General features: G+C 40.3%; 1 protein-coding gene across 3 annotated transcripts in view; it reads right to left on the reverse strand.

The window, feature by feature from the left end:
- LOC149263420 (protein TIC 22, chloroplastic-like) overlaps window positions 1-14,374 on the reverse strand; it is a 394,728-nt gene extending 380,354 nt beyond the window's left edge. Inside the window, exons 1-2 of one of the 3 annotated variants that reach the window (XM_089426262.1) lie at window positions 13,342-14,372; window positions 13,064-13,126 (exon numbers count right to left, since the gene is read on the reverse strand). In XM_089426262.1, the coding sequence (XP_089282388.1) occupies window positions 13,064-13,126; window positions 13,342-13,953 (675 nt within the window). In that variant the 5' untranslated portion in view covers window positions 13,954-14,372. Of the gene's footprint in view, window positions 1-13,063; window positions 13,127-13,341 lie in introns of all 3 variants that reach the window. The other 2 variants (XM_089426260.1, XM_089426263.1) reach the window with 2 other exon arrangements.
- Between the last annotated feature and the right edge of the window lie 382 nt (window positions 14,375-14,756).

Consider the following 14,756-nt stretch of genomic DNA (forward strand, 5'->3'; position numbering starts at 1 on the left):
TGGTATGAGACATTCTCGATCAATTCTTCTTCTTCATGCTTCAGCAGAGCATAGCAGAGTAGAGCAATGCAAGGAACTTGTTAGTGTCGGTCTTGAGCCCTCCATCGGTGATCAAAAGCTCTTTGCATATGCATAAGTAGGTGTCTCATTAGTGTCAGTTTTGCATCCCGCTAGGCATGCCATAAAACTGAATGGAGGGCTAGTCTTTGTTCCCTTCTTGGCTTTGCTGGATCAGGTCATACTTCAATGTAATTGAGTCATACTTGTTTTTATTTTTGCCTTGAGGTCCCAGGTCTTAGGTCTAGGGTTTTGAGTCAAAATCACTACAAGGTCATGAGTTCAAGGTCAGTGAGTGTCCAGCAAGCCAGAAGGAGGTATGTACATATGTTTCATTATTATTTTCATCAGCTACAGCTCATTTTATGCCTTGGATTTAAAAACCCTGTTTTTAAGTCCAAGGTCATGTCAAATTTGTAAAAATAAAGAAATTTTCAAAAGTTTGCAAAAGTGCCGGCAACAACCCTGGTTCCTTCGCCACAGTCCATCAGATGGTCAACCTGCAAAAAGAACGAAGTCAAACGCATCAAAAGGCTCATTTCAGGACAAAAAGACTCTAAAACAGTGTTAAAGAGAAATGCAAAAGTCAAGACATTATAAAGTGGGTTTTTGAGTTAAATTTGTTTAAATATGAGCTTATAAAGGTAAATTCCCTCCTTGGAGGTCATCATAATGCATTTAAAGGCAAGAGAATACAAGTAAGAGAGATTGAAAGGCGATTTTAGCAAATTTGCAGCAGTTTCAGTCTTTTGGAGGGTGCGCGACCACTCCACAAGGGTGCGCGACCACCTGGGTGGGGCGCGACCACTCCAGCGCTCATTTCCTTTGCAAAAATACACGCGCGCGACCACTCCAACGGTGCGCGACCACTCCAACGGTGCGCGACCACTCGTCCTGTGTTAACCAAAACTCACCCAAACTACGCCAATTCTTCGAATTTGCTCGTGGATCTTTCAAGAGCATGTGCCAGATTTTGTGGCAGCGTTAGGGATGTATTTTACTTATGGGTTGAAAGGCTCTCTCACTTTTGATATCTGCTACTCCGTTCAATCGGTTGCCTCAGGAACTTCTTCCTAATGTTATATCTTCAGTAGGAAAGAAAGCAAAGGAACTTTTTACATCTTTGCTGGACCAGAGCAACTTAGTGGCTGCTTCAGTTAGCTGCCTGGGAGCAACGTTGAACACAACTCTACCGTCTCCACAAGTAGCAGCTATGCTTGCAGCGGAGTTATCATCAGGGACAGATGACAATCAGACACTACTTTCTATGTTGTTTTCATTTACGGAACCAGTGGCACATCCAGTCATTCGTTTCGAAGCTTTGCAGGCCCTTAGAGCAGCAATACACAATTATCCATCCATTATGTCTTTATGTTGGCATCAAATTTCTTCAACTGTATTGGGACTACTTGAGTCATCTTATCTTGACATTGGCGCACATGCAACATCGACAAAATTCTGCAAGGAAGGTTCCTCGGAAATTATTCCTTCGCCTTGGCACCTTTATGGTCTCCCAAAAATTTTGGTAGTAAGGGCAGTGTTTTGAAATTATACAGAAACAAATTTCCATCAGCTGCTTGCTCCAGGAACAAATGTAATTGAAAAAAAGCACGATGCAAGGCAGATAGAAAGGATGGCAATAGAGAAAGAAACTGAAAATTCCTATGACATGGAAGTTATGCTAATGCCATTGCGTGAGTTTATTCATCATCCTTTGGCTCATGAAACTGTACACAAAGGAGCCACATTTCAGGTAGCGGGATTGACTAATAACTCCTATATAGAAGAAGCTCAAGAAATCCGCCAGTGTGTGGTGAAGTACTCGTCTCTTGGGAAGTATGTATTGCAAGTGGCAAAGAGGAGATTGGATAAAATGCTATATGTGGGCCTTACGGAGAACCATAAGGAGTCTGCTACATGTTTGCAAATATAGTTGGAGCATAAGTTGTCTCTCAGTTACAAAAGTCAAATAATTCTTTAGTTTGAGTTCGCTTGTTACCAATAACAGAACAGGTTTTAAACTCATGTCAATTGGTAGCAACTCAGAAAAACTAATGCAACCACAGAGCAGTATTGGGGACCAGAAATCGAACATACACCACGTTAATGAAAATGCCATCTCTTTGGTGATTAAGGTGCTTACACGAAACTCAGGCATCACGTGGCAGTTGTTGCAATATTTAAGGTGTTCGTTTCAACTAAGGAAAAATATGGCGCACGTCTTTGACACCTGCTTTTCACTTCAAAGACACCTGTTACCAGATGCATAAGAGTCTGCGCTCCAATTGTTAGGCTTTTTGGTTAAAGATTTTCGAGGGGAAAGTATTACATGTTCTATTTATGTAATTCAGGTGAGACAGCGCAGCAGTTTTTGGGTTGATTTGTTTTCTTTTACAACAGTGACCGCTATTCAAACGGTGCCAGAACAACAGAATAGGATTCGACTCCTATTTCCCCAGATTTTAATTAATGTTTCAACTGGATTTGCGCTCCATGTGTCGGCCATCAGAGGAATTCAAGGGAAACGACGTTCTGTTTTAGGAAAAATGGTGATTCTCTTTATTCTGGCAATTATGGTTGAACAGCTCATTATTTTTATTGACCTGTAGGGAAAAGTTTTTGGAGAAATATTACGCTACTGTTGTTTTAGTTCTCATTCAAATGCAGCGTAAAGTCAAAAGCCAAATTGAAATACATATAACTATCCCAGCATAGAAAACGAATTGGTTGGTCTATTTTGGGTCTTCAGTTGCCGATCAGAAGATTCAGCTACAGGTTTTGCCTATTCATTGGTTATCAACAAACAAATTGTAACGCTGTTCCTTAAGCAGACTTTTTCCTATTTTTAAGATTTCAAGTGAAACCGCCCCCCATCTTTCATCGATTGGTTTTTTCTGAGTTATATTTAATATATTGTAAAAAGAGTGAGAGTAAAGGGGAGAGATTTTTTCTGAGTGCTGAGTGCTGGAACAGAGCTTTCATTGTACAGTTTTTGGCAGAGAATTTAATGGAATTTCACAGCTCTGTTTGTTGAGATTCATGTGGTATGTTGATTTAGCATAAGTTTTCCCTTTGTCTCATATGTAAACTGTTATGTTTCATTCACCTCATGATCATATCTAATTGAGCAAATGAAGTGTTTAGGTAGGAATTCATAGTATTGTATGCTCCTCCTATAAATTTGCTCATATTCAATGTTTTCTCCTGTTTAAGGAGGATTCAAAGTATTATTTGCCCTCCTTAGCTCCTCACCAGTCTTGCCATCCCATTTAAAATCTAGATTTGGTGTTAAATTGCTTGCCTACCTTGCCTCAGTTGATAATCTGCGTAGTCATTATATTTCTCTGTTCAAACTGTGATTTTGCCCATGCAGCCCAGAAAAGCCTCGTCATTTAATTAAAAACCCCAAGCAAACCTTCCTATATCAATTTACTAGCCTAAAATCTTTATTATTAATTGGTCAGCCTAATCCTATTGAAAGATCTACCGAATCTGACCCGAGAGAGCCTTCTCATACCCCGTAGGGCTAGCTACGAGGTGAAATGGTTTGATGTTGCCTTGAAGGTTTACCTTTTTCAGCCTAGGGTGAAATCTCAAGCGCTAACAGAACTGATGGCAGAGATAGTACAATCGAACATATGGATCAGCGGATGGAGTTCTCCCTAGTTGAGAGGGAGTGTTAAAATTGGCAACTAGGGCCAAACTCCATGTGGGTCATCCTATTTATGGCAGCTGATATTTTTCTTGGATCCCTCTCATCGAGAGGTGTAGGATTGATCTAAAGATCATCCAATTCCGATGAGTATTCATGGAGTTATGAATTTATTTGTGTTATAAGACAATTCGTCAAGGTCGACCAGCGATAAAATAAACCCCACATGTGCTCAACGTTTTAGTATAAAAGGAGATGACTTGAGAGTCATTTCACATACCCTTTTATCTTGATTTCTCTCCACTTGTCTTGGGTTTTAGTGGAAGAGAAATCTAGGAGTGGAAGCCCTAGACGTTGGAGGAAGAGAGGTTGCCCTAGACACACATGGAAGGCTACCCTAGACGCAGATGGAAGGCTGCCCTAGACACACATGGAAGGCTACCCTAAATGCAGATGGAAGGTTGCCCTAGACGCAAATGGAAGGCTGACCTAGACACACATGGAAGGCTGCCCTAGACGCAGATAGAAGGCTGCCCTAATGCAGACCTAAAGCAGCCCTAACGCTGGATGCCCTAATGCAATCCTAAGGTTTGAAATATAGTGTGAATTTGGAGCAAGGAAGGCTGAGGCAGGTCCGAGTTTGTGGACTGTTTTGAGTGCGGATTTTAGAGAAGAAGAGATGTAGCTCTTAGTCATTGCATGAGGCAAGAAGGATGGCTTGAGGTGACACATTGGAGCAGTGTTACCATGCAAATCAGGCCGCAGACTAGTAGTGAGTTTCATGATTGTTTTATGCATGATATTGGGGTGTATATCTCTGTTTATAGGGATGTAGTAAGGGACTATTACAGCAGCGGTTGGGAGAGAAAGGACCTCCTAACTAGGCCACAGTCATCTCTAAGGACAGTGAGGCAAACAAGTGTATTCTCCCTATATGTTAGGCTTGTTGGTGTGCCCTAACCAGTCAAGTAAATGCGTCGAACCCTAGGCAGAAATCAGGAGTAGCATGCAGCGAATTGACGGTTGTTTGTGGACTGATAGTTAGATGCATGGGACAGCAAGGCAACTAGTACAGCAGTGCTAATATATGGGACAGCAAGGTATATAGTGCTGTCAAGATTTATGGGACAGCAAGGTACATAGTGCTGTCAAGATATATGGGACAGTAAGGTATATAGTGTTGTCAAAATATATGGGACAGCAAGGTACATAGTGTTGTATAGATACATGGGACAGCTGTGACATGGCAGCAAAGGCACATGGACAGCAGTAAGCATTGGGACAGCAGCAAGACATAGTGTTGCAATAGCAATTGGGACAGCAGCAAGACATGGTGCTGCAATAGCAATTGGGACAGCAGTATGGTAAGCAAGGTGCAGCAAGCACATGGTGGCAAAACAAGGTGCAACAATGGCACATGAGGGTACATGATGCAGTACAGTGATGGATACTGTCATGATTGATGAAGCATGATAAGATGCAGCATTGTGATGATGGGTACAGCATGGTGCAGCAAGATGAGGTGCAGCATGATGACGAGATGCAGCACGATGAGGTGCAGCATGATGACAGGTGAAGGAGTCACCTTGGAGAATCAGTTGAAGCAGCATGTCATCAACTGATTTCATATATCATCTTCTTAGAGATGATCTATGCTCTTCTCTAGATAAGTCAAAGTGTTGACTTCTTTTGTAATGTACTATCTCTCTCTCTCTGCTGAACTATTGAAGAACATATAAGAAGAATTGATCAAGGATTTCCCCACATTGGGGTTTGTCCCTGGCTAGCGCCACATCTTGTGTCCTCTTGTCTTGGCTTGTCTTCTGCGATTTATGTTTATATTCTATCTGCGGTTTATTTTAATGCTGATTTGACTACTAATCTGGAAAAGATCTTGAGCTAACTGTGAAAATTGAAATAAATTGCTCTAAGCATAGAACATACATAAACTTAACAGTGGTGGATCATAAAAGCACATCTAGGTGTTGCTTCTCTTTGGGGTCTGCTTCAATATCTTGGATGAGAAAGAAGCAGAAATCGGTTGCTTTAAGCACCACCAAGGCCGAATACATTGCCACGAGTATGGCCTTTTGCGAAGTTGTTTGGTTGAGAAAGCTCTTCGGTGAGTTATTTGAGCACGTGTTGGATACCACCGTGATCTCCTGCGACAACCAGAATGGGATTCACCTTTCAGAGAATCCCGTGTTCCACGACCGCTCCAAGCACATTGATATCAAGTACCACTTTATCTGGGATATGGTAAAACGGGGAGCAATAAGGCTCCAACACATCAGGACGGATGAGCAGGTCACAGGCTGTTATAGATCTAACCCAAAAATATATGAGAATACAAATAAACCCAATAAATAACAAGATATGAATATAGATAGAAATGATTCACTTTATTGATCAAACCCTTAAGGTAGGGCAACACCATACATTCACTCCTTAAGGAAGGAGAACACTCCACAAGCCATATGCCTGTTCATACAATAATCCTTGACATCTCTCAATGTGGAGTCTCTAGCTTCTATATAGGCCTCATACATACAATACCATGGGTCATTACCATGGTTCCCTCAATACCATCTATCTAATACCATGGGCTTATTACATTATTGCTAACTACTTGTGGTCCCTTACATGATACGGGTTAACCACCTTATTTATTACTATGGCCCATTCCATTATTACATTATTCCCTTGGGTACCTCCTTTTGTACCCCATATTATCCCCCCTAGGTATACTACATTCCACCCCCCTTAACATGTTTCATCCCCAAAACATGGGAAGAACACAAATAATAAGATTTACTCAAAAGAGTAGTCCACTGGTACCATGCGCATGCATCTAGCCATCCAAGAGAAAGGTGAACCCTCGATCTCGCTGGTGCCTCACTCGCTTGAGATGGAAGTTGACCTTGACAGCTCTTCTGTGTTGATGTGTAGTAGGTGGATCTTCGCTCCTCTCTATCTGTCATGCGGGGGTTGTTGTCCTTGTGGCTAATTCGTTGCCATCTTGTTGGTTGTTTTCTTGCGGGGTGATGTGGGTGATGATATGTTGAAGTTTTAACCCATGGTGTCTTTTTCTTTAATTCACCCCTTACTGGAGCCTAACTGTTATCTGGTGCATGTTGTGGTGCCTGCTGTGGTGTCTTATCTTCCAATATTACTTCAACCACTGAGCCCTCATCTGATGTATCAGCACCTGTAACATTTTCTGCTTCAGCCTCTGTTTGTGTTTGATTGTCGATCATCAAAGGCTCATCATCTGATGTGTAAGTTTCATTAGAGCTTTGTGCTACTACCTCTTTAGTCTCTATTTGTGGCTTTAATGGAAATATCCTGCGATGTAATTTTCTTCTTTTTATACCAGAGCTTCAAGAATTTCTTCTACACATTAATATTGATAGTATCCACGGATTCCATCCAAAGATATCCCAAAACAACATCCATGTTATCCATATCTGAGGTATAAAAATCACCATACAACACATACTTATCCATAGACAGCTTCAAATACTTATAAACTTGAAGATCATCATCATCAACCTGTGTGTTTTCAATGTGTTTGGCTGGAACTTGCAATTTTTTGGCCAAATTAACATTGATAAAATTATGCTTGCAGCTAGGATTTATAGACACAATCATCTTCTCCTTCTGAATCAATCCATGAACCTGCAATAAGGAGATACCAGCAAAAAATAACCCTTTAGGTTTCTTGGTTTCCTTCTTTCTTGCAAAAATAAAATCTTTGCTAGGTTTTTTGGTTTCCTCCTTTCTAGTATGAGACCATTTGTCCAAAATTAGTTCTTCAATTTCGTCAGCACGACATAACTTCAGAATCTCACTATCAAGTGATTTCCACCATATAGCAGCCTCATCTTTCAAATAATACCCTGTTTTGTCCTTCCAACACCCTGGGAAGTCAAACTTAAGATGTGCTATAAAATTTTCAATAGAAGACCCATTATTTTTTCCTGTAAAAAACTTACTGTTATAAGCCATGAAGAGGGTTTTTGAAAACAAATCGCTTACTTGGCGAAAATTTGAAATGGCCACAATTCAGTGAATAATACTCAGAATCCCTCTTATGAGCTATTTTCGGAAATGGAACAACCATTCTGCATCTTCCCATGTGATATAAATTCCGATCTAGGCACTGAAATTTCCGATTCGCGCTGCAACTGTCTTGCTATCACAAAAAATTGCTGAAAAAATAGTTGATTTTAAATCAGCAATATCTCCCTCATCCGGACTCTGATTCCACTGATTTTTTTTTGAAATTGGGTATTTTTTCACAAATTTATTCTGCAATCAGATTCTGCAGATTTTGCACCAGAACATACAGATCTGCGCCGCAAACTCGCTGCCCCAAAAAATGTCTGCAATAGCACTGATTTTTAAATCAGCAAGATCTCCTTCATCCGGACTCCGATTCAACTGATTTTTTTTTCAAATGGAGTATTTTTTCATCAACAACCCAGATCTACAATTAGATTTTGCCCCAAATCATACAGATCTGATCTGCAAATTCGTCGCCCCGAAAAATGTCTGCAACACCACTGATTTTTAGATCAGCGATATCTCCTTCATCCGGACTCCGATTTGGCCGATTTTTTTTTGAACTTGGGTATTTTTCACAAAGAATCCAGCCCCCAAAACGTACAGATCTGATCTGCAAACTCACCTCCCCAAAAAGTTCCTGCACAAACAACAACAAAAAAAATAATAATAATAATAATAATTTTAAAAAATCTCCACTTTTGCCCAAGAAAGTGCTCCGATACCACTTGTTATAGATCTGACCTATAAATATATGAAATGATACCAATATACCCAATAATTGTAGATAACACCAGAAATAACAAGATTTGAATATAGATAGAATTGCTTATTTATTGATCAAACCCTTAAGGTAGAGCAACACCATACATTCACTCCTTAAGGAAGGAGAACACTCCACAAGCCATATGCCTGTTCATACAATAATCCTTGACATCTCTCAATGTGGAGTCTCTAGCCTCTATATAGGCCTCATACATACAATACCATGGGTCATTACCATGGTTCCCTCAATACCATCTATCTAATACCATGGGCTTATTACATTATTGCTAACTACTTGTGGTCCCTTGCATGATACGGGTTAACCACCTTATTTATTACTATGACTCATTCCATTATTACATTATTCCCTTGGGTACCTCCCTTTGTACCCCATATTATCCCCCCTAGGTATACTACACAGGCATTCTCACGAAGCCCTTAGGGAAGGTCAAATTCTTAACCTTCCGAGAGAGACTTGGAGTCGTGGAAAGACCCTCCTATGAGGATCTTGCATGAGTTGGACATTGAGCTCTAAGAGCTCCTGGGGGACTTGGGGTACTTCTTGGAGCTATGAGTGACCATAGGGTGAGTGGTTCACCTTCCCCTAGAGGTGCGCTATGTACAAAGTGAGTGATTCACCTTCCCCTATGATAGCCTGTGATGATTGATATGTTTGTAGGGTGAGTGGTTCACCTTCCTCTACGATTGACATATGCATAGGATGAGTGGTTCACCTTCTCCTGTCAATGCCCCAGCATACATCCTACCCATGGAAAGTACCTCTCATCTGGCCAATGAGTTGAGAAAAGTGGTTAAGGACCATAGCACTACCGATGGACGCATTGTGTAGCGTCGTACTCCCTATGACTAGGATGCATGGTGTTCAACAACTTGATCTAGGATCTAAGACTGACTTTTGTCAGTAGAGAGTGGTAAGGTCTTTTGACTCACTCTCAATCACTTCTTCTTCATTATTACTTCATGGTTCAACAGAGCAAAGCAGTGATGACAAAGATGGTACATGATAACATGATGATGACATATGGATTGGTAGGTGGAATTCTCCCTAGTTGAGAGGGAGTGTTAAAATTGGCAACTAGGGCCAAATTCCACCTTGGGACAGCTCATATGATGGAGATGATTATTGCATTGAATTCCTCTTTTCGAGAGGTCCAAATTTGATATAAATATCATTTCATTCGGACAAGTAGAAGTGTGACTTTGAATTTATTCTCTCTCATGTACAAATTGTTAAAGTCGGCCTCAACTTAATGTAGGCTCAAGAAGCCCAATAGATGTGTCTCTTCACCCACATCAAAGTGTATAAATAGAAGAGACCTCTCTCCTCATTTGGAGACCATTCACTCAACAATTCTTCTCTCTCTTCAACAGATTGGTTCGTACAGCTAAGTGATTTTCTCTTTCTCTCTCTCACGTGTGGCTAGGAGGACTGTTTTTCTGGGCTGAAACAGGACCAAAAATTTCAGGTTGTTGACCAGCATTGACCCTTGTTGATTTGATCGAATTTTTACTATGTTTTGGAGGCAGAATTTGCTCTCTTGAGGCCGCATTAATTGGCACAGAAATCGAGGTGTTTGGGACTGTTTTACCAGCATTGACCGCAGGGCTGACTGCTGTTTGACCGAGTTTGACCAGCATTTGTGGGACTGTTTCAGGTTGACTTTGACCCTGGATGGAAGCTGAATTAATCTGCCTTTGACCGAGCTTCAAAGGAGGTGGTTTGCTGGTGATTTTCTGCTGATTTGACCAGCGTTGACTTTATCGTTAGGGCTGAAGTTTGACTGCAGAATTTGACAGGGCTGATTTGACTCTGTATTGGGGTAGTCTATTTGACTTTTGTACTCTCTCTCTCTGCTGAACTATTGAATAATAATAAGATTTGATCAAATGGTTTTCCCCACATTGGGGTTTTTCCTGGCATCCGCCAAGTCTGGTGTCCTCTTGTCTTGGCTTGTCTTCTGCATATGTTTTTATGTTTTATCTGCATTTACTGTCAATATGATTAATGGTTAATGTGATTGCTACTGGAAATTATTGGAAATTGTCATTGGGCTACTAAAGGAACATTGAAGTAAATTGTGCTAAGCATAGAACATACCATTGTTATCTAAAATTAACAGAAGGAGTCTTCATAAATGAATATGTTTGCAGGTCTACTCTTCCTACATCACGAGATGATTTATGAAGTATAAACAGAGCTCGAGTTTCCCTGTCATTCCTGGGCAAGTTACCACAATCTTGGGTGTGATTTCCTGAGAAGGGGTTCGAACCTCCCTACTATTGTTGTTGGTCGTGACACTTCATTTCTGGGATGAATCTCTGCCATCATGAGACAAGTTTCACTGTTATTTAAGGAGCAATAACACACACGTGTGTGGGGCTGTGTATTCACCTTAAGGAGCACGAGTTAGGGTTACCTATTGCTTTTGTGGGACGTGATTCATTGTTGTTGTTCAGGGGACCAAAACTCAAGCCATAGGGTCATCCTGGACTGAGTTTATATCTACAAGGAGACATTTCCTGAAGAACGAATCTACTAAATCTGAACGTAGTCCTGGGCTTAGAACGAATTCTGGGCATGTTATTGTTCGTGGAAAGACTGCCATGCACCAGCTGAATCTATGCATTCGTTCAGGTTCCTTTTTGCAATGTTATCTTTCCATGTATCTATGAACAACATTACTATTTAATATTTGTCTTGCTGATATCTACTTGCATTCTGGAAACAAAATAAAGTACTGGTTATTATTGTCCCTGTGATGATGATTAGTAAGGAAGAAATGCAATTATATTTCAGTGATATCATTGTCTTGTACCAACAATTAAGCATTCTTGTACGTGCATTCCAGAGTATATTACAAGACTGATGAATGGAGGAGAAATGTTTCTAAAGCCTGACACAAATACCATTGAGTAAAACAATCCTTATTTACACCCACAGCAATAATGAGACAAACTGTTTGAGATAAGACATCAGTGAGAACTTTAGCATAAACTCAAAAATTTGTTGAGAAAATTAAGAGTTTTTTGGAAGGGAATATCACAGCAGTGTGCATACCATGTGTTTGACAAATGTCCTCACTGAACAAACTTGTTAAAAATCAAGAAATTCAGAGGTGACTCCAGGAAATTTCCATTGGGAACATTACAGCCTTCAATCTCCCAAGCTCTCACAAATGGCAGCCTTCAATCTCCCTTGCAAGCTCCTACAATTTTATCTTCTCAATCCTCTCAAATCTTCTCCTCAAGGCTCAAACTCTCTCAATCTCTCTCACAAACTTATAACATGATGTTAAGTGGGAGGGGAGGAGGCCTTTTATTCCCCTTGGCCCTTCCATTTCCCTCCAAAAACCAAAAAAGCCCAATTTGGGCCACATGTAGGCTAAAGGGCCAGGAGCATTTTTTTAATGTTGGGGAGCGCCAGGGAATACACTCCCGGGAGCATTTTGGACACTCCGGGAGCGACGCTCCCTGAGCACTCCCGGAACCTCCAGGGAGCATTTTTCGGGCTACGAGAGTGCGCTCCCAAAAAACACTCCCGAATGGGAGTGTTCAGGGAGCGTGCTCTAGGAGCTGGTGCAGGAGGGGCGCTGCCCTGCAGCCCTGCGTTAAACTACCACTAGTAAAAGAATTTGGTTTCTGCTACCATCATCAAGGAGCACTTCCATTTCACAAAATATTTTCAGCGTCTAGCTAGATTCAGAATTGTGTTAGGAACTGCTTCAAGCCAAGTTCCAGAGTTGGAGGGCAGACTTCAGCTTTTGCTACCTTTTTTGGTTTGTGATCTTCCTTAACCCACCAGATTCAGAAAGCACATCCAGCCACTGGCTGCTATACACCTATGTATTTCAGCTCTCTTCTTGGACTCAGATACACCCCTTCATTTTAAGAGGGGAATGTTGGAAACATAATCCTCTTATGTTATGTAAATTTGGCTTATTCACTTGAAAGGAAGGGAAATGCTTCAAGTGAATGCCAACAGTCATAAGAAGTCCAAGAGACCTCTTGAAATGTGAAACCGAGGATCGAGAAAATGTGTATTTATATGTATATCTTATTAATAATATGCATCACACAATTATCTATTTCTCTTTGCATTTTCATGTGTGTTCTAGCATTTTTGACTCACAAAGTTTGTTGAAATTTCATTGTCCTCAAATTCAAACACGAGCACAAACAAAGTCACCTAGATTCAATCTATGACTCCCTTCATAATCATCATCGGGCTTTGTTTTAGTTTTCAAAGTAAAATCATAATCATCATCGGGCTTTGTTTTAGTTTTCAAAGTAAACTTATAATAATAGCCTTAGCGACCATTTTGTATGATTCAGCATTCAATGAAATCTAAACCGGAAGGATATATATATATATATCCTCCATCTGCCGTCCTTACTTTTTGTAACATGCTTTCTTCAAGTAATTGCAATTAAATAAAAGAGACTTCATCACAGAGAGACAAGCAACGCATGGCCTGCCTGCTACTTGGTTGAATGTGTCCTTACCTTGTTAAGTGATACTGCAATTACTTTTGCTCGGCCCCCCATTTTTGGCTCTGTACCTATAACCTGCAGCACTACAGGCAATTATATTCAAACCATTTACACAACCAACGATTAAATACCCAAGAAGAGATGGGTCTGGTCTAAAAGCAAAGGGGTGCTAACGGCTCACATAATGTTGAGAGCTAAATTAAAGTAGAGTCCTTTAGCCTATATCACATTGGACAGCTTGAGAATTTTTTCAGTCGAAACAAAGAGAAGCAAACTAACAATATAATCACCTGGGAAAGAAGAGCCTCTGCATCCTGCTGTCTAAAGCAAAACAGCCCAAGGGACTTCTGATTATGCATGTCTGAAACCAAAACAAATTCTTTGGCCGAATTGCTAACCGTGTAGACTGGAATCCCGTCCAACCGTTTGGAGATCTCTTTACTACTCATAGCCAAATCAAATAGGTGCTGGGCTTCAAAATCGCTCTTTGGAAGATTGTGAGACACAGAAGAACAAGCCCACATCGTCTTTCTTTGAGACTTCCATCCGAAAACCTCTGCAAGCTTATCCGTTCCTACTTGTAGTGTGCGCCCGACATGCATTTCCATTGTTTCCCTTGTTTTCTTCAATTGAGTGTGCCAGTCTCCACCTCTTTTTGAATGCTCGCACTTGGATTCGAAACCCAAATTGGTGAATGGTAGTTTAAGACCCGTCAAGTTATTGGGTATCTGAAATTTTTCCTGCATTCGATTGATGCAGTGATTAAGGCCACTGTTAAGAGAGTCGTGCGTTAGCTTCCATTGTTGTTGGAAACCCAGACACATGGTAGAGATGGGTTGTTTAATGTCAGTATGAAAGAGTAATTTTTCTTGATGGTCTGGGTTTTTCAGGTGCGACTGCATTTCTTTCTGCTTCAATTTCTTCTTCCCGTCAAAGAGAAGAGCGGACAGTTTTGCTAATTGAATTAATGTTCAAAATGTGAACAAGAATAGTCGGCCAGTGGCTTTAGAACTCGAATAGCCTCATATATCGTTTGCAAAATCGCCAACGTTTGTCCTTAATCGGCCAGTGGCTTTAAAACTGGAATAGCCTGATGTATCGTTTGCAAATTCGCCAACGTTTTTCCTTAATCGAGTCTCAGATTCTTCGCATGACACTTGGATTCATATCCCGCTGATTAAGAGTAGTTTAAGGCTAGTAGTATAGGACCCCTTCCGTTGCATTTGATTGACGCGGTGAGAAAAGCATTGCGCAATCGTCGGATTTGCAGTGTGGCTTAACATTTTACATATGGGTTTATTCGTTAAGTTGAAGAAAAGATAGAAAACACCACCCAAATGAAAACACTTCAATAATCTTGGATTCGTGTACGAACAAAAGTAAGTGGAAGCTACTTTATCAATTCTTCAAGGATGGTCATGATTGTTTATTCTGCGAGGTGACAAATATTATAAATACCTCGTATAGATGTATTTACAACATGATAATTGCAGCAATCTTCATGATGATCATGATTTGAGTGACTATAATATTAATTTTTTTAATGAAAATAAATTCTAATTTGGAATGATTTGGAATATAATATTAATTTTTTTAATGAAAATAAATTCTAATTTGGAATGATGGGAAAAAAAATTATGAGAGATAATTTTACAAAATGATATATTATTATAAGTGATTGGAGATTTTTATAGTAATTTATATT

The sequence above is a fragment of the Pinus tabuliformis genome, chromosome 6, assembly GCF_031772625.1.
Source record: "Pinus tabuliformis cultivar Carrire ecotype Pingquan chromosome 6, CPIR1, whole genome shotgun sequence".
In the NCBI taxonomy this organism is placed as follows: Eukaryota; Viridiplantae; Streptophyta; class Pinopsida; order Pinales; family Pinaceae; genus Pinus; species Pinus tabuliformis.